This window comes from Vipera berus (genome assembly GCF_964194415.1).
Source record: "Vipera berus genome assembly, chromosome: 1".
In the NCBI taxonomy this organism is placed as follows: domain Eukaryota; kingdom Metazoa; phylum Chordata; class Lepidosauria; order Squamata; family Viperidae; genus Vipera; species Vipera berus.
The window spans coordinates 32,289,859-32,308,248 of NC_138202.1; the positions used below are offsets into that span (position 1 = coordinate 32,289,859).

An 18,390-nucleotide genomic window follows, 5' to 3' on the forward strand; every position below is an offset into this window, starting at 1 on the left:
TGTGGACTTTCTGTGGCATGGCCCTCGTGCTTTGTTCGGTTGGGGGGGGCTTTGGTTTGACTCCCCTGGATTGGCTGTTGCATACTGTTTTGGCACAAAGGACTACCTCCTTAATGCATTATGCCTCCTTAACGCCTGGTTAGTTGGAGCAGGGTGGAATACGAACATTTGTGCCCATTCCTAAGACTTCCTATTGCCAGTTGATATGGTACCGGGATCAGGCCGTGGTGAGAGGGCGGCCTGGATTGTTCATCAACCACCCACTGATGTGAGAGATCAGTGGGATGGGCTCCCCTGGCACTCTGGACTCAGTCTACCCTAGGTGGGCTTCCCTCAGCGGTGGTGAGAGAGCGGCTATGGTTGGTCCACCTGGTTGACTCGGGTGAGAGCCGAGTGGAACTGAGTTGGAGGACTGAGATATATATATCCTGGCTCTATAACATCATTACAGTCATCTAACTGTTCATTTGGTTTATTGCCCTATGCAGTTTTTTATTATGTTATGGTTCGTATTCAATATTCTAGCACGGTCCTATACGCTCTCAGGGGGGCTCCTCCCTCCTGGATACGACCTGCATCCATGTCCCTTACTTCCCTTAAGGACGGGCCCAATTGTTGGGACCCCGAGAGGTGGCTGGGCTTAAATAGGGGCCTCTGGTGGAAATGCATTAAGAGGCCCCTAGTACATTTTTAGCTGGTTGTTTTAAATGCTTAGGGAGGAGGGGGAATGGGAGGGAGGGGAGGGAATTGGGGTGTTTTTCATCAACCGGTGATCAGTCTGGGCCTACAATAGTTCCCGGTGAGATAGGGTTGGGGGCATGGCCCTTTGGTTCCGCTGGTACCGGGGTGGGGTTCCAAATCCCCACGATGATTGGGAATGGCAGCAGGCGGTTACACGGAGGGCCGTATCAATATCTGGGACCACGCCCCCGCTGTCTTCGAGCGGTGGCGTGTTCCGACCCTCCGGTTAGTACCCTTTTGTCTGGGGGTGAGGGGGACCAGGACCCTGAGCTCAGACTGGTGTATTTTAATTGCAGATCCGTTGTGAACAAGGCTCCCCTCATCCAGGAATTGATCGAGGAGGAACATGAGGATCTGGCATGCATTACGGAGACCTGGTTGTGCCCAGAGGGCGGTGTCCCTCTGGTTGAACTGTGCCCTCCGGGTTTCTGTGTGCTACACCAGCCTTGGGCTCAGGGCAGGGGCGGTGGGGTGGTGGTGGTTATACGGGAGACCTTATGTCCGCGGGAGACCACTGTTGTCCAGATAGGCGGGAGTGAGTCCCTTCTCATGAGATAGTTATAGTTATAGTTATAGTTTATTTGATTTATATACCGCCCTTCTCCTTGGTAGGGACTCAGGGCGGTTCACAGGGCATATATAAAAAAGACAATACAAAAATTTAAAAAGGATTAAACCCATGCCCAATTAAAACAGTAATACAAATTTAAAAAACAATTAAAAACCCATAATCCCCCATCAGGCCAGACCAGCTATTTCAAACAGGTGGGTCTTCAGGCCCCGACGGAAAGTTCGGAGGTCTGGTGCCATCCGGAGCTCCACCGGCAGTTGATTCCATAATGCCGGAGCGCCCACAGAGAAGGCCCTCCCCCTGGGGGCCACCAGTCGGCATTCCCTGACTGGCGGCACCCTGAGGAGGCCCTCTCTGTGGGAACGCACAGGGCGGAGGGGAATCGATGCCGGCAGCAGGTGGTCCCTGAGGTATCCCGGACCCATGCCATGTAGGGACTTAAAGATCGTAACCAACACCTTGAACCTCACCCGAAAGACAACTGGTAACCAATGCAGCTCGCGGAGCAAAGGTGTAACATGGGAGCACCGGGAAACTCCCAAGACAACTCTCGCGGCCGCATTCTGTACCAGTTGGAGCCTCCGAGTGGTCTTCAAGGGAAGCCCCATGTAGAGAGCATTACAGTAGTACAGCATTACAGTAGTAGCATTACAGTAGATGTGGCCCTCGGGCTCAGTTGGGCCTTTTGCTAACATACCTGGCACCCAGCTGTGTAGCAATGGCCCTGCCTGAGCTGCTCGACACCCTCTCAGGGTTGACGGAGTTTCCCAGACTTATAGTTCTGGGCGACTTCAACCTGCCTTCCCTGGAAGAGTCGTCAGAGTTAGCTCAGGAGTTCATGGCTTCCATGACGGCCATGGACCTGACCCAAATAATTCAGGGCCCGACTCATGGGGCGGGTCACACTCTTGACCTGATTTTTCTATCTGGTCAATGGTTGGATGATCTGGGAGGGGGCTTGCCAACTATTGTCCCCCTGTCATGGTCCAATCATTATCTCCTGCAGCTGGTCTTCCGCTGTGCCACCCCCCACCGCTGGGCTGTGGAACCAACCATGTGGTTCCGTCCCAGGGGCTAATGGACCCAGAATGGTTCCAGATGGTGCTTGGGTCCTTACCTAGCTCCCTCACTCACAGCCCGGTCGATGCCTTGGTGGATGCCTGGGAAAGGGCAGCCACCGAGGCACTTGACCGTGTTGTACCCTTGTGACCCCAGACCCGGCACAGATCCCGTTGGGCCCCATGGTTTTCTGTGGAGCTCCAGGAGATGAAGCATCGGAGACGGGGTCTAGAGAGCGGTTGGAGGTCCACCCGGTCTGAATCTGACCAATTGCGACTAAGAGCCTTTACAAGGTCTTATCTCGCTGCGATGAGGACGGCGAAGTCTAATTACTTCGCTGCCCTCATCGCGTCCACAGATAATCGCCCACCCGCCCTGTTTAGGGTGACTCGCTCTCTTCTTAATCGGGAGATGAGGGAGGATCCCTTACAGGGACGGGCTGAGGAGTTTAGTCATCATCTGGGGGACAAAATTGCTCAGATCCGGACCGGTTTGGACTCTGACTGGGCAAAGTCAGGCATGGAGGAATCAAGTGATCTTGAGCATGTTATCTGGACTTAGTTCGATCCTGTTTCCCCCAATGATGTGGACAGGATCATGAGAAGGCTGAGCTCCACCACTTGTTTACTGGACCCGTGCCCCTCCTGGCTGGTTTATGCGGCTCGGGAGGAGACACGAGGCTAGTTCCAGGCAGTAATATCTGCTTCCTTGAAGGAGGGTATCTTCCCTGCCGCCTTGAAGGAGGCGGTGGTGAGACCCCTCCTCAAGAAGCCTGCCTTGGACCCGGCTGTTTTAAATAACTACTGTCTGGTCTCCAACCTCCGCTTTTTGGCGAAGGTTGTTGAGAGTGTGGTGGCGCATCAGCTTCCTCTGTTCCTGGAGGAAACTGATTACCTTGACCCGTACCAATCGGGTTTCAGGCCCGGGTACAGCACGGAGACGGCATTGGTCGCACTGGTGAATGATGTCTGGCGGGCTCGGGACAGGGGATGTTCCTATGTCCTAGTCCTTTTAGATCTCTCAGTGGCTTTTGATACCACCAACTATGATATCCTACTGCGGCATCTCAGGGGGTTGGGAGTGGGAGGCACTGTTTTGCGGTGGTTCTCCTCCTACCTCCTGGGCCGCTCACAGTCGGTGTTGACAGGAGGGCAGAGGTCCGCCCCGAGATCTCTCGTTTGTGGAGTCCCTCAGGTCGGTCCTCTCTCCCCTCCTGTTCAACATCTGCATGAAACCGCTGGGCGAGCTCATTCATGGTTTCGGGGTGGGGTATCATCAGTACGCTGATGATACCCAACTTTTTATTTCCACCCCGAACCAACCCAGTGATGCACTCGACGTGATGTCTTGTTGCCTGGAGGCAGTCCGGGTTTGGATGGGGAGAAACAGGCTTCGTCTCAATTCTGCCAAGACTGAGTGGCTGTGCATACCGGCATCTCGGGTTAACCAGGTTGTTCCATCACTAATGATGGGGGGTGAGGTGTTACCCCCCATCGATAGGGCTCGCAACTTGGGCGTCCTCTTGGATTCACGGCTCAATTTCGAAGACCATATAGGAGCTGTGACCAGGGGGGCTTTTGCCCAGCTTCGTCTGGTGTGCCAGTTGCGGCCCTATCTGGACCAAGATGCCCTATGCACAGTCACCCATGCGCTCATGACCTCCCGGCTAGACTACTGCAACGCTCTCTACATGGGGCTGCCCTTGAGGACCACTCAGAGGCTTCAACTGGTGCAGAATGCAGCCGTGCGAGTTGTTATGGGAGTTTCCCGATACTCCCGTGTAACACCTCTTCTCCGTGAGCTGCATTGGCTTCCAGTTGCCCTCCGGGTGAGATTCAAGGTGCTGGTAATGACCTATAAAGCTCTAAATGGCTTGGGTCTGGATTATCTAAGGGAACACCTGCTGCTGGCATCAACTTCCCATCGTCCTGTGCGCTCCCACAGGGAGGGCCTTCTCAGGGTGCCGTCGGTTAAGGAGTGCCGGCGGGTGATCCCCAGGGGGAGGGCATTCTCTGTGGGCGCGCCTGCCCTTTGGTGGAACTTCGGACCGCCCCCGATCTGTGTTCATTTCGCCGGGACCTGAAAACTTGGTTTTTTGATCTATCAGGCCTGGACTGAAGGGGTTTTAGCTTTTAATATTGTTTTAATTGTTGGGCTTAATTAATTTAATCTATTTTAATTTTATACTATTTTTATATTGTATTTTATGTTGCCCTGTAAACCACCCTGAGTCCTTCGGGAATAGGGCGGTATAAAAAATTAATTAATTAAATAAATTAAAAAAAATCTATACCTGTGCATTGGTTTTTCTTGCCTAAGTGTAGAACCTTACTTTTTTCACTTTGTTAGATAGGGCCCAGGGTTCATGTCTGTCAAGATCCTTTTGTATCTTGAGCCTATCTTTTGGATTGTTGGTTATTCAAAACCAATGCTTTTTAGGAATGTTGGTATTTGGAATAAAAACACAGAAGGGGTTTCTCAAAATAAGGCATTTTCTTTATTCTTCCCCTTTGTGTTCATGCTTTCAGAGTCAACTGAGATGCCACATCCCTGTTTTGACAGAGATAAAAGGGACTGATCCCTAGTACTTGGGCTGTAGTGAGATCTTTGATTTGGTTTCCAGTGAGGTTGCAGTAATGGTAAAACATGTATATATTATTGCAAAGACCTTGGCATGCCCATGAAGTCAATAGGATTCAGGTGCCACTTGAAGGAGAGCTTAGCTTTGTAGAAAAGACAGTTGCAATGAAAGCCCTTAGAATCAACTTATACTTGGACTATATCATTTCATGTTGCAGATTCATACTCTTTGGATTGAGTAATCCTGCTGCTGGGAAGCTAAATTAGTAATTTTATAATAATAAGTGATATAGGCCAAATAAGGCTTTGTACATTGTGCTAATGCAGATCATCTTTAAACTATAATTTCTTGTAGAAAATACTGGGGCTTCACTTACATGATATGCTGTATGACTTGCAGAATAAAATGACTCCAATTACCCTAAGCAAAAATCACACAAACCAGATTATGGTTCAGTGCAATAGTACCTGATTAATACTATTGAACATAATAATTCAATAAAAATAAATGTTAACGATTAAAATAACTAAAAGCTGTTATGACCATCACAACTGCATCAAGGAATCTTGCACAAAGTATTTTTATGGGAGGTTAAGATCTTATGGGTGAGATCCTAAATTTTAGATTTGGTGAATTTTAATAAATTCCTGCCCTGTATATTTTTTATACAGGGCAGGAATGTACATTACTTTAAAAGACTCCTGGTCCCTGGATTAATGCAATGAATCTGGCAATGGAGTATATTTAGAAACAGAAGTTTTCAGGCAGGCTTACAAACTTGGGGGACACAATCTGAACATTTGATTTGCATATTTCAGCACTTATAACACAATGAAATAATAAAAAGCAATGTTGTAACCTTGTTAAATGAAAGCAAGTTTATTGTGCCAAGTGTATGTGACCTAAGTAAATACACACATAAACATAAACACAAACTTGGAGATGTTATGCTGTAGAACCATCAGAAGACTCATTCATAATCTTACTGTAGATTTAATTGTAGCAAACTGATGACAAATACCTACTATTGTTGACTTGGGTTGGTGGGAAAAACAATTCTGTTAAAAAAATGGAAAATTTGATAACGACATCAGCATGCAGAAGTAAGAAGATTCAACTATAGGAGCCCAGTGTCCTTTATTTATCACCTTGTGACACTGCTCACTGCTTCCACGTATGGTGAAAATAGGACATGCTCTATTATGTAATTTCACATGATTGGAGGAAGGTAGTATCCAGTGTTCACAAACTGCTCCCATAATCACCTCCAAAAATTGCAGCAACCTCCCTCAACTTGATGCCCTCTAGATGTACTATACCAGTGGTTCTCAACCTTTTCTTCACTACAGACCCCTTTAAATATCTTTTCTGACCACAGACCACCAAGACTTAACTCAAAATGTAAATCATAACATTTCTTCAAGCCTTCACGGAACCCCTTTGATGACATCACAGAATTTCAGGGGTCCGTGGACCACAGGTTGAGAACCACTGTGCTATATACTATTACAGGTTATTATTATTATTAGTGTATGGCATTGTTACAGTAGCCAGGAGACCACAATACTATTGCATAGTAGTAGTTTGGCTTGCCAAGGTACCAGCCCTATTATAGGACACACTTGTGTGCTTCTCAAAATCACCATAGGAGGGTGAGCTCGCTTTGCACGAGAGAGAAAGATGAGTGGCTCTTCGTGCAGCATCATCCAAGGCCCCACTCTCTTCCCAGAGCTGCCTCACAAATGGGCGCCGCAACTGGAAAGGTTAGAACCATCAGGAATCTGACTCCTGCACAGCAACAGCACATTTCCCACAGAAGTGGTACCTATCTATCTACTTGCATAGAATATGCTTTCGAACTGATAGGTGGACAGAACTGAGGCGAGTGACAGGAGCTCACCCTGCCACGCAGTGCTTGGGCTCGAACGCCTGGAGCTGAAACCATCTCCAGCATCATTAAGACACTGAACCACTGTGCTTCGTACTATTACAGGTGTTGTAGGGCAATATATCTGGAGCACTTTTTCTCCATCTTATTAATTTTAAGCAGTGTGGACCAACTCTCAGAATTCCCCAGCAACATAGCTTAAAGATGCCAAGGCTGCAAAACACTGCTGTGAAGGCACCTGGCTCAATTACATTCTTGGGTTCTGTTCAAATTCTGTGATAAACTAAAACTTGGGCAAAGTTAACTTCTTGTTTTAAATACCCATGCTTGCTTTTTTTAAACCTGATATTTTCTAGACTTGTGACTACCGGTAATTCCCCATTATTCTAGGCAACATAGGCAAAACCTTTCATGTTTAGACCCTGAGAAGGCATGCTTCCTGGATATTTGGGACGACTGTCCCAACAGATCTGGAGAGGAAATCGAATTTAGCTTTGCAAAGCCCACTATAACACAGCATTAGTTTTATTTCAGCAGGATACTGTATCTCTCAGTCAATATCTTCTTTCCAAATTATAATTGCTAAATGTAGCTTATAAAGTAATTTCTACACCTTCAGTCTCATATAAGTGAATATACAAAATGGAACAGCTATTTACAAATCTGCAATTCTCTCAATAGTATTTATAAACTACGAAAAATTACTTCAGTTTTTATGATAAAAGGGAATCACATTCCCAATATTAATGCTAAAATATTTCCATTAATGTTATACATAGGCAACAACAAAAAGATATCCCTAACCTCAAACATATTTACTACCACCAACACAAAAAATGTAAATGGATTGCATTAATAGTATTACTTTGGGAGGAAGAAGTGTTTCAGTGCTTGTAGTTAGAAAGAGGATAGGGTAAATACATAGACCAATTCATATGGACAGTAATTGCATACATTTGCCACTAGGTGGCTGTCAACTACATGGGTGGTATCAGGATATTTTCTAATTTTCTTTCAAGACAAATCTCATTTTTGTCTAATCCTTGGAGTAGCAAGTCTTGTGTAAAAACAGGAATGTGATATGTATCTGATAGTATCACAAAAATTGTTTGCTTCAACCTGGTATAAAGTATAGCGCAATCAAATTGAAGGATGTTAATTCCAACTCAGATCTTTGCAAAATCAGGCCTTGGTGGATCCTATTTCCTGAACTGACACATTATCTAAAGATGAGTTTGGTGCCATAAAACTTTAAATATTTTCAGTGTTAAATTCAAAAGATGACTGTGTTAGTTTCAACTTGTTCCAGCTCCGTCTTAGATCATATCTCCTTCACTTTATGTTGAAGAATTTTATCCATTGGGAGTTGACTCCATGGCCCCAAAGTAGCAGAAAATTATTTTGGGATAAGAATTTTGTGTAAGGCACAGGTTGAGGGTGCTTTTAAGTCTGGTTATATCATATATTTGAGTATTAATTACTCCCTATCAAGTATCTCCAGACAAAATTTAGCTGCACCCTATTACTATGGCTTCTTTCAATAGCTGATGCCACTGAATAGCATGTTTTTATTTTTTCTGTCGTGCTGGACCACCTGCAGAGGAAAGCAAAAGTCCATTTTTAGTGCCACTTTGAGAATACATCATTCATTCAGCCATTTTGCATAGATTCTATAGATTCCATTCAAACTGCAATGTGTTTAGCTTTAATACTATGTGTGCATTGTGTGTCTCTAGACCAGGGGTAGGCAACCTTGGCTCTTTTATGACTCATGGACTTCAACTCCCAGAATTCCTGAGTCAGCTGACTCAGGAATTCTGGAAGTTGAAGTCCATGAGTCATAAAAGAGCCGAGGTTGCCTACCCCTGCTCTAGACCATTCTCTGGGCTCATCAACTAAGAATTATAATGGTCCCAAAATGTCCAAACTGAAAATAATAATGAAAAGTGAGGAGATTTAATTTTGAGCTTTGATTCCAAATGAATGTGCTGCTGACAGAGGTAGGAATGAAGAATTTAAGGGGTTTCAATCTAGCCATGCTGAGCATCTCTTATGTCTTTGGAACAAACTCCTGCATGTTTGGCAACACAGGTTCACATCCATCTTACTATTTAGCATTTTATAAACACTTCCAGACAATTTTTATTTCAGTTTCTTGATCCTTGTTCACCTAGATAAAATTTGATCAATTAAAGAAGTTGATTGCAGTTGGTTGATCAATTAAAGGCCTGACTGCAGTTCAGAAGAAGTACCTATTGATGCTCAGACACATGGACACACTAGACATTGCTTACTCTATAGTCAACCCTTTGAGTTGGCTGTGTGATCATAGTAAATACAGTTGTTAGATCATCCAGGATCTCCACATGTATTTGGTGCTTCCTCTATAACAGACATGTCAAACTTGTGACGTCACGTGATGTCGTGCAACATATCGGGAGAGTTTTGCCATTGCCAGCAATGGGGTGGGTGCAGCTTCTGGATGATGTGTCCGGCCCGTGGGCAGCAATTTGACACCCTTGCTCTATAAAGTTAAAGAGGTAAAGGTGTCCCCTGCAATACTGAATACTGTATAGTTCTAAATACTTTTATTAGAAGATACTTTTGTGGAGAGAGAAGTATTGGAAATGAAAACATCTGAATAGATTGTTGCTGAGTGTGGGAAAGACGAGGCCTAGTCCCTGGCTGAAAATAATGGACAGTTGTTGGAATCATCACTGAAAAATGTTCCACATAACTTCATTTCTGATAATACACTGTAAGAACAAAAATAGTTGAATTGGTAAAACAAGCATGTTGATTACATAGTAAAGCATTTGAATGTCACATGTCATTTGATTGGTTTATGTTATGGCTGCTTGCAATCAGAAGACAAAGGAGAATAATGCAATTGCAGGAATGGCCAAATTCTTGTCGGAAAACAAATGGAAGCTGAATCTGAGGAATAATTAAGAATTTTTAGGATACTAAGAACATGATCCAGATCCTATAAAAGATATTTTTGTGTTGCTAGGATGTAACTTGCAAGACTGACCCCTTCCTTCCATCCATGGGGAGGGAGATCTGCAAAATCCTATAGCCATTTTCTAAGGACCACTGGATTAATATTTTACAGTAGTGCAGAATCATCAGTAAATATTCTACAACATCAAAGCCATCTTCAACAATGTTCAACAAAGACAATGGGACTGAATGACTGTATTAGGACTGGGATCTTTTTTCAAAGCCCTTTACCAGCCTTATTCTGATTCTGTAGTGAAGATGACCATACCTGAAATTGCATTTTTATAGAATTTCAGAGAATGGAAAATGAGGATCAGACAAAAAGAAGAATGTTTGCTATTACTCCAACATGTCTAACAACATTAAACAACTTAACAAGAGACAATGCTTTCCTCCAAGTAAACAATGTTTGGCTGACACAAAAGACCCAAAGCCTGAAGTCTTGCTGGTGATTCCAGTAGTACAGAAATTGAGCTCAGATAGCAAATCACCCAAAATAAAAAGCACTGTATTAAAAAAATAAATAACATAGTAGACATAATTAGCTACAAGAAGCATAGCTTTATGTAGTGATGATCAACAATTTCATTAGGTGTGTAAGATCCCAACGCAATGGTTAGTCACATACAGCAGCATCCCTGGCGGTTTACATACCTCACTGTATTTCACAAACTCTTTTTGTTTTTTTATCTCCAGTATCAACCATCGCTTTTAAATCAGTGTCAACCACTGCTTTCAAATAAAAGAGAAGACACTAAATGTAGCCACAAGATATTAGCAAAATCCACTGTAAAAACACAGTCATGGGATAACAGTCAGTGGGCAAGGAAACAAGGGGCTCTTTAGATCAGGGGTTCCCAACCCTAGTCCGTGGACCAGCACCAGTCCGCAGTGTGCCAGAAACTGGGCCATGCAAACAAGCGAAGCCCCATCCATGGGATGCAGGCAGCACACGAAACCACACACCCGCTGGTCCACAGAGAAACCTCTCTCCACAGGACTGGTCCCTGGTGCCCAAAAGGTTGGGAGGTTGCCGCACTAGATTAATGGCATGTAAACAAAACAATAGCTTTGAAACAAAATCATTATGTGCACCAGGTGCTATAACAGAGGCATTCCACTTGGGGTGCAAAATAGTAGGGAACATTTTTATAAAAACGATCCTTGTCATCTACATTTTTGTAAATACTTGCTTTAACATAATGCACTCCACCCCAAATAATCAGTTGATCATTTAATAAATTAAACAGTCTATCTGTGAAATTGACCTTTCCAAATCTGGATCCTTCCATATAATTTGGATTATGTCTGCCATCAGTCCTACCTATTGGGCATGCTAACTCAATTTGATGGGAGTTGTAGGTGAAAATATCTGGAAGGATACAGGTTAAAGAGGTCATTTTGATTTGGCCCTAATGTTCAAAGGCCGCAATGAAAATGCCTTACTTGAATGGCCCTTGCTGTGCCTCTTTTTCTTCTTGCGCTTTGATGAACTTCTTTGGCCATCTTTTTCAGCTTGGGCTTGCTCTGAAGGTACTGTTGCTGAATATGAAGAATCAGTTACGGGTTCTTCTGAGAAGGATTTATCCTGAGACGTGTCTAATATGGAGTCTGAGGAAAGGTCTTCATTGGCTTTACATACTTCTGGCAGTGCCAAAGTTTCAAGGGCCAGTCCTTGAGAGGTTGTGAGCTGTTTGGTGTTTCCAGGTATTTTTTCTTCTGTGTCATCATTTCTATAAAAACTATTTACCTGGTCATTTGAATTTAAATGGTTCCTTGAGCCATCAGGTTCAGTTCTACTAGCTAGGTCCCCTGAGTCAACCTCGCCAGCTTTAATCTTCAGGCTGGTTGAATGTCCCGAGTTACCACTTGTAACCTTTACAAAAGAAGTGGACTGAGACAACACTAAATCATGGCGACTGGCATCCTGAAAGGAACAGGAGTCATTTGCTTCTTGCAAATTTGTTCCACTTGGGGCTTCTCTATTCTTCTCCAAAACAAAGGAATGTAAGGAAGCCTTTTCGGGATCTGGCTGGGCTGGAGAAGAGATACCATTTCCAATGGCATCAGGAGGTTTCTGTAAATCCAGTGAGTCAGAAACCGTCTCAGATTTCTCATTTGTGGTAGCCTCTTCTGAAGGCTTTGCATTTTCTACTTGGTCCTGGAAATTATTTTGCGTACTTGAATCATCTTCCTGTTTTGGGTCTTTCACATCCTGAACGCTTTGGTCTGAAAATTAATAATACAAATAAGAATGAAATCAAATGCAAATAGTTGTAGCTTAGACTGAAAAAGGTTGCCTCCGAATCATCCCATCTTGCCCATCAAAAACAAAACAAAAGAATAGGGAGAAAATAGTGATAATGTGGGAATTGCTATAATCTCAGTTCTAGAGATTACTTTTATTCTTCTTTTCTGAGCTGTGTTTTCTCCTGTCTTCTCATGCTAACTTCTCTGCCTCTGCAGTGCACAATGATAAAAAGAGCCTCCCCCATAAAAAAGACAGGGTCACATTTAGCTTCACATATAAGCCCTACATATGTAATCAATTGTGTTTACTTAGAGCCCTAAAACAAAAGGTGGTGTTTGGGGCCTGTATTATATTAAAATACTGTAATAGTTAAAGCACCAGTCTAGAACCTAGGAGACAGTGAGTTCCAGTTTTCCCTTAAGCATGAAAGCTGACTGGGTGACTTTGGGCCAGGCACCAGGAGACTGAGAATTCTAGTTCCCTTAAGCATGAAAGTTAGCTAGGTGCCTTTGGGCCTGTCACTGTTTCTCAGCCCAACTCACCAGATAGAGTTGTTGTTTTGGGGGATAATAGAAGGAGGAAAAATGAGCATTAAGCATCACCTTGAGTTATTTGTAAAAATAATTAAGATGGGATATAAATAAATCCATGCATGCACAGTGCAGAAACAATTAGATAAATAAAAAATAAAAATGTAAAATATAAAGAACCATATTAATAAATATTATAAATGTAAAAAATACATAGAACAGTAAAATGCCCCCCTGAGCAATTCTACAGTTGCCAGGGAGACCCAGGCTTCATGACATAGGAATATTTTTGGCATATGGAAAGGGGTGGAGCTACTCTAATTTCAGGTAGAAGAATGTTCCATAAAGCAGGTATGACAGCAGAGAACGCATATGTTCTGGGACCCACCAAATAAAGATTCCTAGTTGATGGTACCTGTAACTTGCCTTCGCTGCCACATCGTCTAATGGGGCAGGACAATGTAATGGGGGATAGGTGGTCCCTCAGATAGCCCATACTATAAACAGTCTTAAAGGTAAAACCAGCCCCTTGAGCTGGGCCGGGAAGCAAACTGGCCATCAATGGAAACAGATGGAAAGAAGCTGGACTTTTGTAGGTTAAACAAGGGAAAAAAAGAATCTCATGAGATTTTCTGACTGCCTGTTCTTACCAATCACTTTTCCTCTCTGAGGTGTGGTTTTCATGGGAGTGTCTGTGCCATTTTTGTTCCTGGTTGTTTTTCGTAGCTGGAACCCCTTCCTTATGTCAGCCAGCAAAGCATCGATAACACACACCTCTTCTTGCTTCACAGCTCCTTTCTTAACTTGATTTGTAATTTGGAGAAAAAAAGGAGTTGGTCAATCAGACTGAGAGTGTGGACGGACTGGAGTCCCTACATTTCACTGCATTTTATTTAGGATCCCATTGAGCTGTAGTTGCACATGCAAATCAACTTAACCAAAAAATTGTGTTTTGGAACCTGGGGGAAAAAAAGAACAATCCAAATGCTTTTCCTCTGATGAGCGCTTATCCTTGCAGTTTCTAGCACTGCACCAATTAATCACATTTATGCAAACAACCTCATCCAACCAGGGTCTTTCTTTTTAATTAGTGTTTTATTTTCTGGCTGTGTGGAAGAATTACAAAAATATCCCAGGTATTAGCACTATCTCTGTCCATAATGTGAAAGTCCTGATAACTGGGAGAGAGGGAGCAGAACTGCGCACTTAGATAGCTTCTAGTAGTTCTCACTGAAACTTGAGTACAACAGAACAAGCAACTAGAGTTCAGGTTGTTTTGAGAGTAATTACCTGGGATGCTTAACTTTATTTCCTTACTCACTGTATTATGCTTCACTGTAGCAAATTATCATATAAATTGATTATTTTTCTCTTGCATTAAGACTATACACATTACTGTATTGTATTATAGGTTTAGATAGTATTTGCACAAGAATAGTAATAAAACAACTGTTTTCAGTTTCTTTGTGTGTGTTTGTATCTTGTGTGTATATATAGTTCTATCTGTGTCTATCTATCCATTTATCATCCATCCATTTTACACAGATACATTTGTACACATACATATTCTGATTGTTGTTCTGGCATTACAATTTGCCTAGTATTCAAGATGATATGCATAGCATTACTTCCTCCTTTTTTTCCTCCCTCTAAAAAATCTATTATGAAATCGGCTGACTAAGAGACTGAACCTCACTCAAAGCCTAAGGATGGCTTTGAATTTAGGTCTTCCTAAAGCACTCCAGTATTGTAAATGCCACAGCATACTGACTGACAGAAGTACCCTCTAATAAATTCACTGGGGCTTACTCTAGGCCAGGGGTGTCAAACTGCCAGCCCGAGGGCCGGATGCATCATAGCAAAACCGCACCCACCTCACTGCTGGCAATGGCAAAAAAAGTCGCGATACGCCATGCCACGCCACGCCACGCCACGCGACGTTGCAAGTTTGACATCCCTGCTCTAGGCTAACTGATATCTGGCCAAAACCACACTGATATCAGTACTTGAGATTAAATACTTTCTCCCACTGATTCTGTGAAATAACAGAATAACAGAGTTGGAAGGACCTTGGAGGTCTTCTACTCCAACCCCCTGCTCAGGCAGGAAACCCTATAACATTTCAGACAAATGGTTGTTCAATCTCTTCTTAAAAACCTCCAGTGTTGGAGCACCCACAACTTTGGAGGCAAGTTGTTTCACTTCTAACTGTCAGGAAATTCCTCTTTAGTTCTCGTTAGGTTGCTTCTCTCCTTGATTAGATGGAAACTAATCCATTGCTTCCTGTCCTGCTTTCAGCTGCTTTGCTTGACCCCCTCTCCTTTGTGGCATCCCCTTAGATATTGGAAGATTGCTATCTTGCTACCCTTTGTCCTTCTTTTCATTAAACTTGACATACCCAATTCTTGCAACTATTATTCATGTTTTAGCCATGCAGGTTCATTAAGAAGTAAATTCAGTTTAATTCAATGGACTTGTTGCCAGGTACAGGCTTGTGGAACTAAGTAAAGAAAAACCTTTTCATGACTCACTAGTTTTCCCATCTTCCCCTTTTGGCCTCTTAGCTTCTTCTTCTTCCAACTGTTTCTTCCTTTTTTCAGCTTTGGCTACTTGTTCCTTTCGGTCCTTGTTTTCCTGTATACGGGGAACACAGACATATAAAAGGTACATCAAATTTTTGCCTGATTTTCACCTGTCATAGTAGAATGCTTCACATTGGTCCTACTTAATTTCCATTGCATGGAAATTGCTTATAAAGGTACTTCTTGTCATATGATTTGGCAAGTAAGTGATGCCATTATAAAGCAAGATGTCACATGACTGTGTCCCTTAGTGATGGCAATCCCAGCAGTCCCATTGCCATCATCAACCAAGAATCATGGGTCATTAAGTGAGTATCCAGCCATGCTCTGAGCCTCAGTAAGATAAAAATACTGTCTCCAATTCCCCCCACATACCTATTCTCTCCCCTCCCCCACATCTCTTGGCCACCCTGCACCTTGCCTTGTGGAGAAGGAAAAAGGCCCCAAACTGCACAGGATCTGGGTCTGCTTTCATGCCTCAGGAGGCCCTAGCAGTCTCATCTGAGTCCAGTCCCGGCCGCAGTTGCCCTCCCCATCTTGCACTCTAAGCCCCCTGCCACCCTATGTTGAGCCACCTCAGCTGATCTTTGTTGTCTCCTTGCTCCTGTTGCTGCTGAGGTGTGCCTAGCCTGGCTGCTGGCCCAATCAGGGATTGCCTTTGGATGCAGGAAAAAAAAAGTTAAGAGCAGCCCCTGAGCTGTGGTGTGCCAGGAAGCCTTTTTTGCACTGCACTCCAGAAATTTTTGCAAAGGGGCCTTTTGGTGTGCCATGAGTCAGGGGCTGCTTTTGGCTTTTTTTTTTCACCACAGCTGAAACCAAGCCCAACCTGGCCCAGGTGCCAGGCCAGATACGTCACATTAGCAATGGATGGAAGAAGATGGTGAAGTCCCCTGGGGTAGCAGAGCACAGGGTGGTAGGGGGCCAAATGAATGTAGATGGACGGAAGATAGGCTGGTGCGGGGAGTTGAAGTCCTTGGTCATCAGTGTGGGCAGTCTGCCAAGCACTGGAAACTTGATCACCCGTCCAAGGTAGTGCTGCAATGACCATAACTTTGGGCATAAGTTGTAAGTCCTTTGTTCAGCACCATTGTAACTGCAAATGGTTGGTGAATGAATGGTTAATAAGTCAAGAACTACCTGTAGTCCAAAGAAGTTATGTCTTCTTTTAGCTTTGCTACAAGAAATTCCCTTTATTGAGTCACTGGCCCAGGTCAGATTGCTATTTTTAAGTCCAGGAATGAACTATGTATTAAGTGCTCCCTTCCTGGATGCCCAGGTGTAAAGAATTTCTAATTCATTAAACCACAGGTTCTTCTAATGTCTATACAAGGAAACTGTGGCTAAAGTCTGCCATATGACTTTGATTTGCAAATCACAATTAGATCAACATTAAGACAAATTATATCCTATCTGTCTTTTGGAATCCAAGATCCAGGGTGTCTAATTAAGGAATCAGAAATAAGAAAAATCGGTGCATAAAACTAGATATAAGTAAGGAGAAAGAAATAGTGCAACATAAAATATTTTATATATTCTTTAATACAGGTGAGATATTAAAACTCAACAGGGCACAAAAAGGGGACAGTGAAATGAGATCCAGACAAACAGATCAAAGTGCTTAGAAATTTTCAAAATCTTGCAGGAAAATGCATGGAAAAAAATAGAGACTCAATAAGTAGGAATGTGTATATTTTGGTTAGGCAATTAATTCCCCAAGAATCATTCTGAAACTAAAGTCCTGGTATTATTTTAATGTCAACTTTCTGATGAGGCAAGGGATGGAAATTTAGCTCAGTAAAAATAGAACAGCTTTAGACTCTAGGAATTCCTTCCTTTTATTTGTGTAATGTTTATGTTCACATCTGCACTGTGTATATGTAGGAAGAAAAGTAGAACATGGGAAGAAATGGAATGAGGGGGAGGGGGACATAAATCTCCTTTTATACTATGCACAGTAGTGCCAACTCCAATTAATCTGCTATGGGTTTTATCATTTTTCCCCCCTCAAACAAGGAAAATGCTGACAAGTGTTACATCTGCAACTGCCTGTGCTGTAAATAGCAATAGAAATAACACTTAGACTTATATATTGCTTCATAGTGCTTTACAGTCCTCTCTAAGCAGTTTACAAAGTCAACATATTGCCCCCAATAATCTGGGTCCCCATTTTACTGACCTTGGGAGTATGGAAGGCTGAGTCAACCTTGAGCCATTCAGAATTGAACTCCTGGAGTGAGCAGTGAGTTAACCTGAAGTACTGCATTGTAACCACTGTGCCATGATGGTTCATTAATTTAATTCCAAAATGCTATGTACTTGCAGCCCTCTAGTTTCTTTGTGTGTCTCTGTGTGGTCTAGTAGTCTAGAATGATACAATCCATCTAAGGATTCCCCAAGACTTTTGCTATGCATCAGTATGAGATTTCACAACAATTCTTATTTTTAATGTCTCAAATGCAAACCTTTAGAGCTTTGATGTAGAGATCACGGAAGGTTTTCATGATATTAAATATCTCCTCCAAAGACAATTTGTTTGGATCTTCACACAGATAGTTGGCAAGCTCCGTTCTCTTAGTTTCAATGAGTTCAAACTCATCCTCCAGCTTTCTGTTAGCAGTTAAGCTATCCTGGAAGACATTAAAATTGAAATTCAAAAAGGATCAACTAACTTCACAGGGGTTGTAGTGGCTCATGTGGCTAGGACACTTGAGTCTGAAGACCACTGAGAGGTTGATAGCTTGGCAGCTCAAAACCTTAGAGGGTGAGCCTCATGACAGAATGAGCTCCTGTCAACTTGTCCCAGCAACTGCCAACCTAGGAGTTCAAAAGCATGCAAATGCTAGTACATAAATAGGTACCAACTTGGTGGTAAAAATAGTAGGGACTAGAAAGGAGTACCCTTGTGCATCCCTTGGGTAACGGTGATGTCTCTGGCTAATCCTTTCGACCCAGAAGTGCCTTGATAGGTGCTTCTGACACAAATGTAGTAGTAGCTAACTTCATGGAAACAGTGGATGTATCCTCCAAGGAAGCACGATGAGTTGTGTTACACCAACCTGAATGGCTGTTCCATATTGGGCTTTCACTTCTTCAATTGAGGATGACAGCTTACGTTCAAGTTCCAGCAATTTCTTTATGTTGGAGCTGGATTCAGAATGAATCACGTCTAGATTGATTCTGAAAA

At 43.1% G+C, this 18,390-nt stretch overlaps 1 protein-coding gene across 1 annotated transcript in view; it reads right to left on the minus strand.

The window, feature by feature from the left end:
• Positions 1-5,810: 5,810 nt before the first annotated feature.
• Positions 5,811-18,390, minus strand: part of INF2 (inverted formin 2) — a 77,865-nt gene continuing 65,285 nt past the window's right edge. The window contains exons 17-22 of the mRNA XM_081313755.1: positions 18,263-18,383; positions 17,669-17,833; positions 15,156-15,258; positions 13,275-13,427; positions 11,290-12,072; positions 5,811-8,434 (exon numbers count right to left, since the gene is read on the minus strand). Coding sequence (XP_081169881.1) covers positions 8,409-8,434; positions 11,290-12,072; positions 13,275-13,427; positions 15,156-15,258; positions 17,669-17,833; positions 18,263-18,383 — 1,351 coding nt within the window. The 3' untranslated portion in view covers positions 5,811-8,408. The remainder of the gene's footprint in view (positions 8,435-11,289; positions 12,073-13,274; positions 13,428-15,155; positions 15,259-17,668; positions 17,834-18,262; positions 18,384-18,390) is intronic.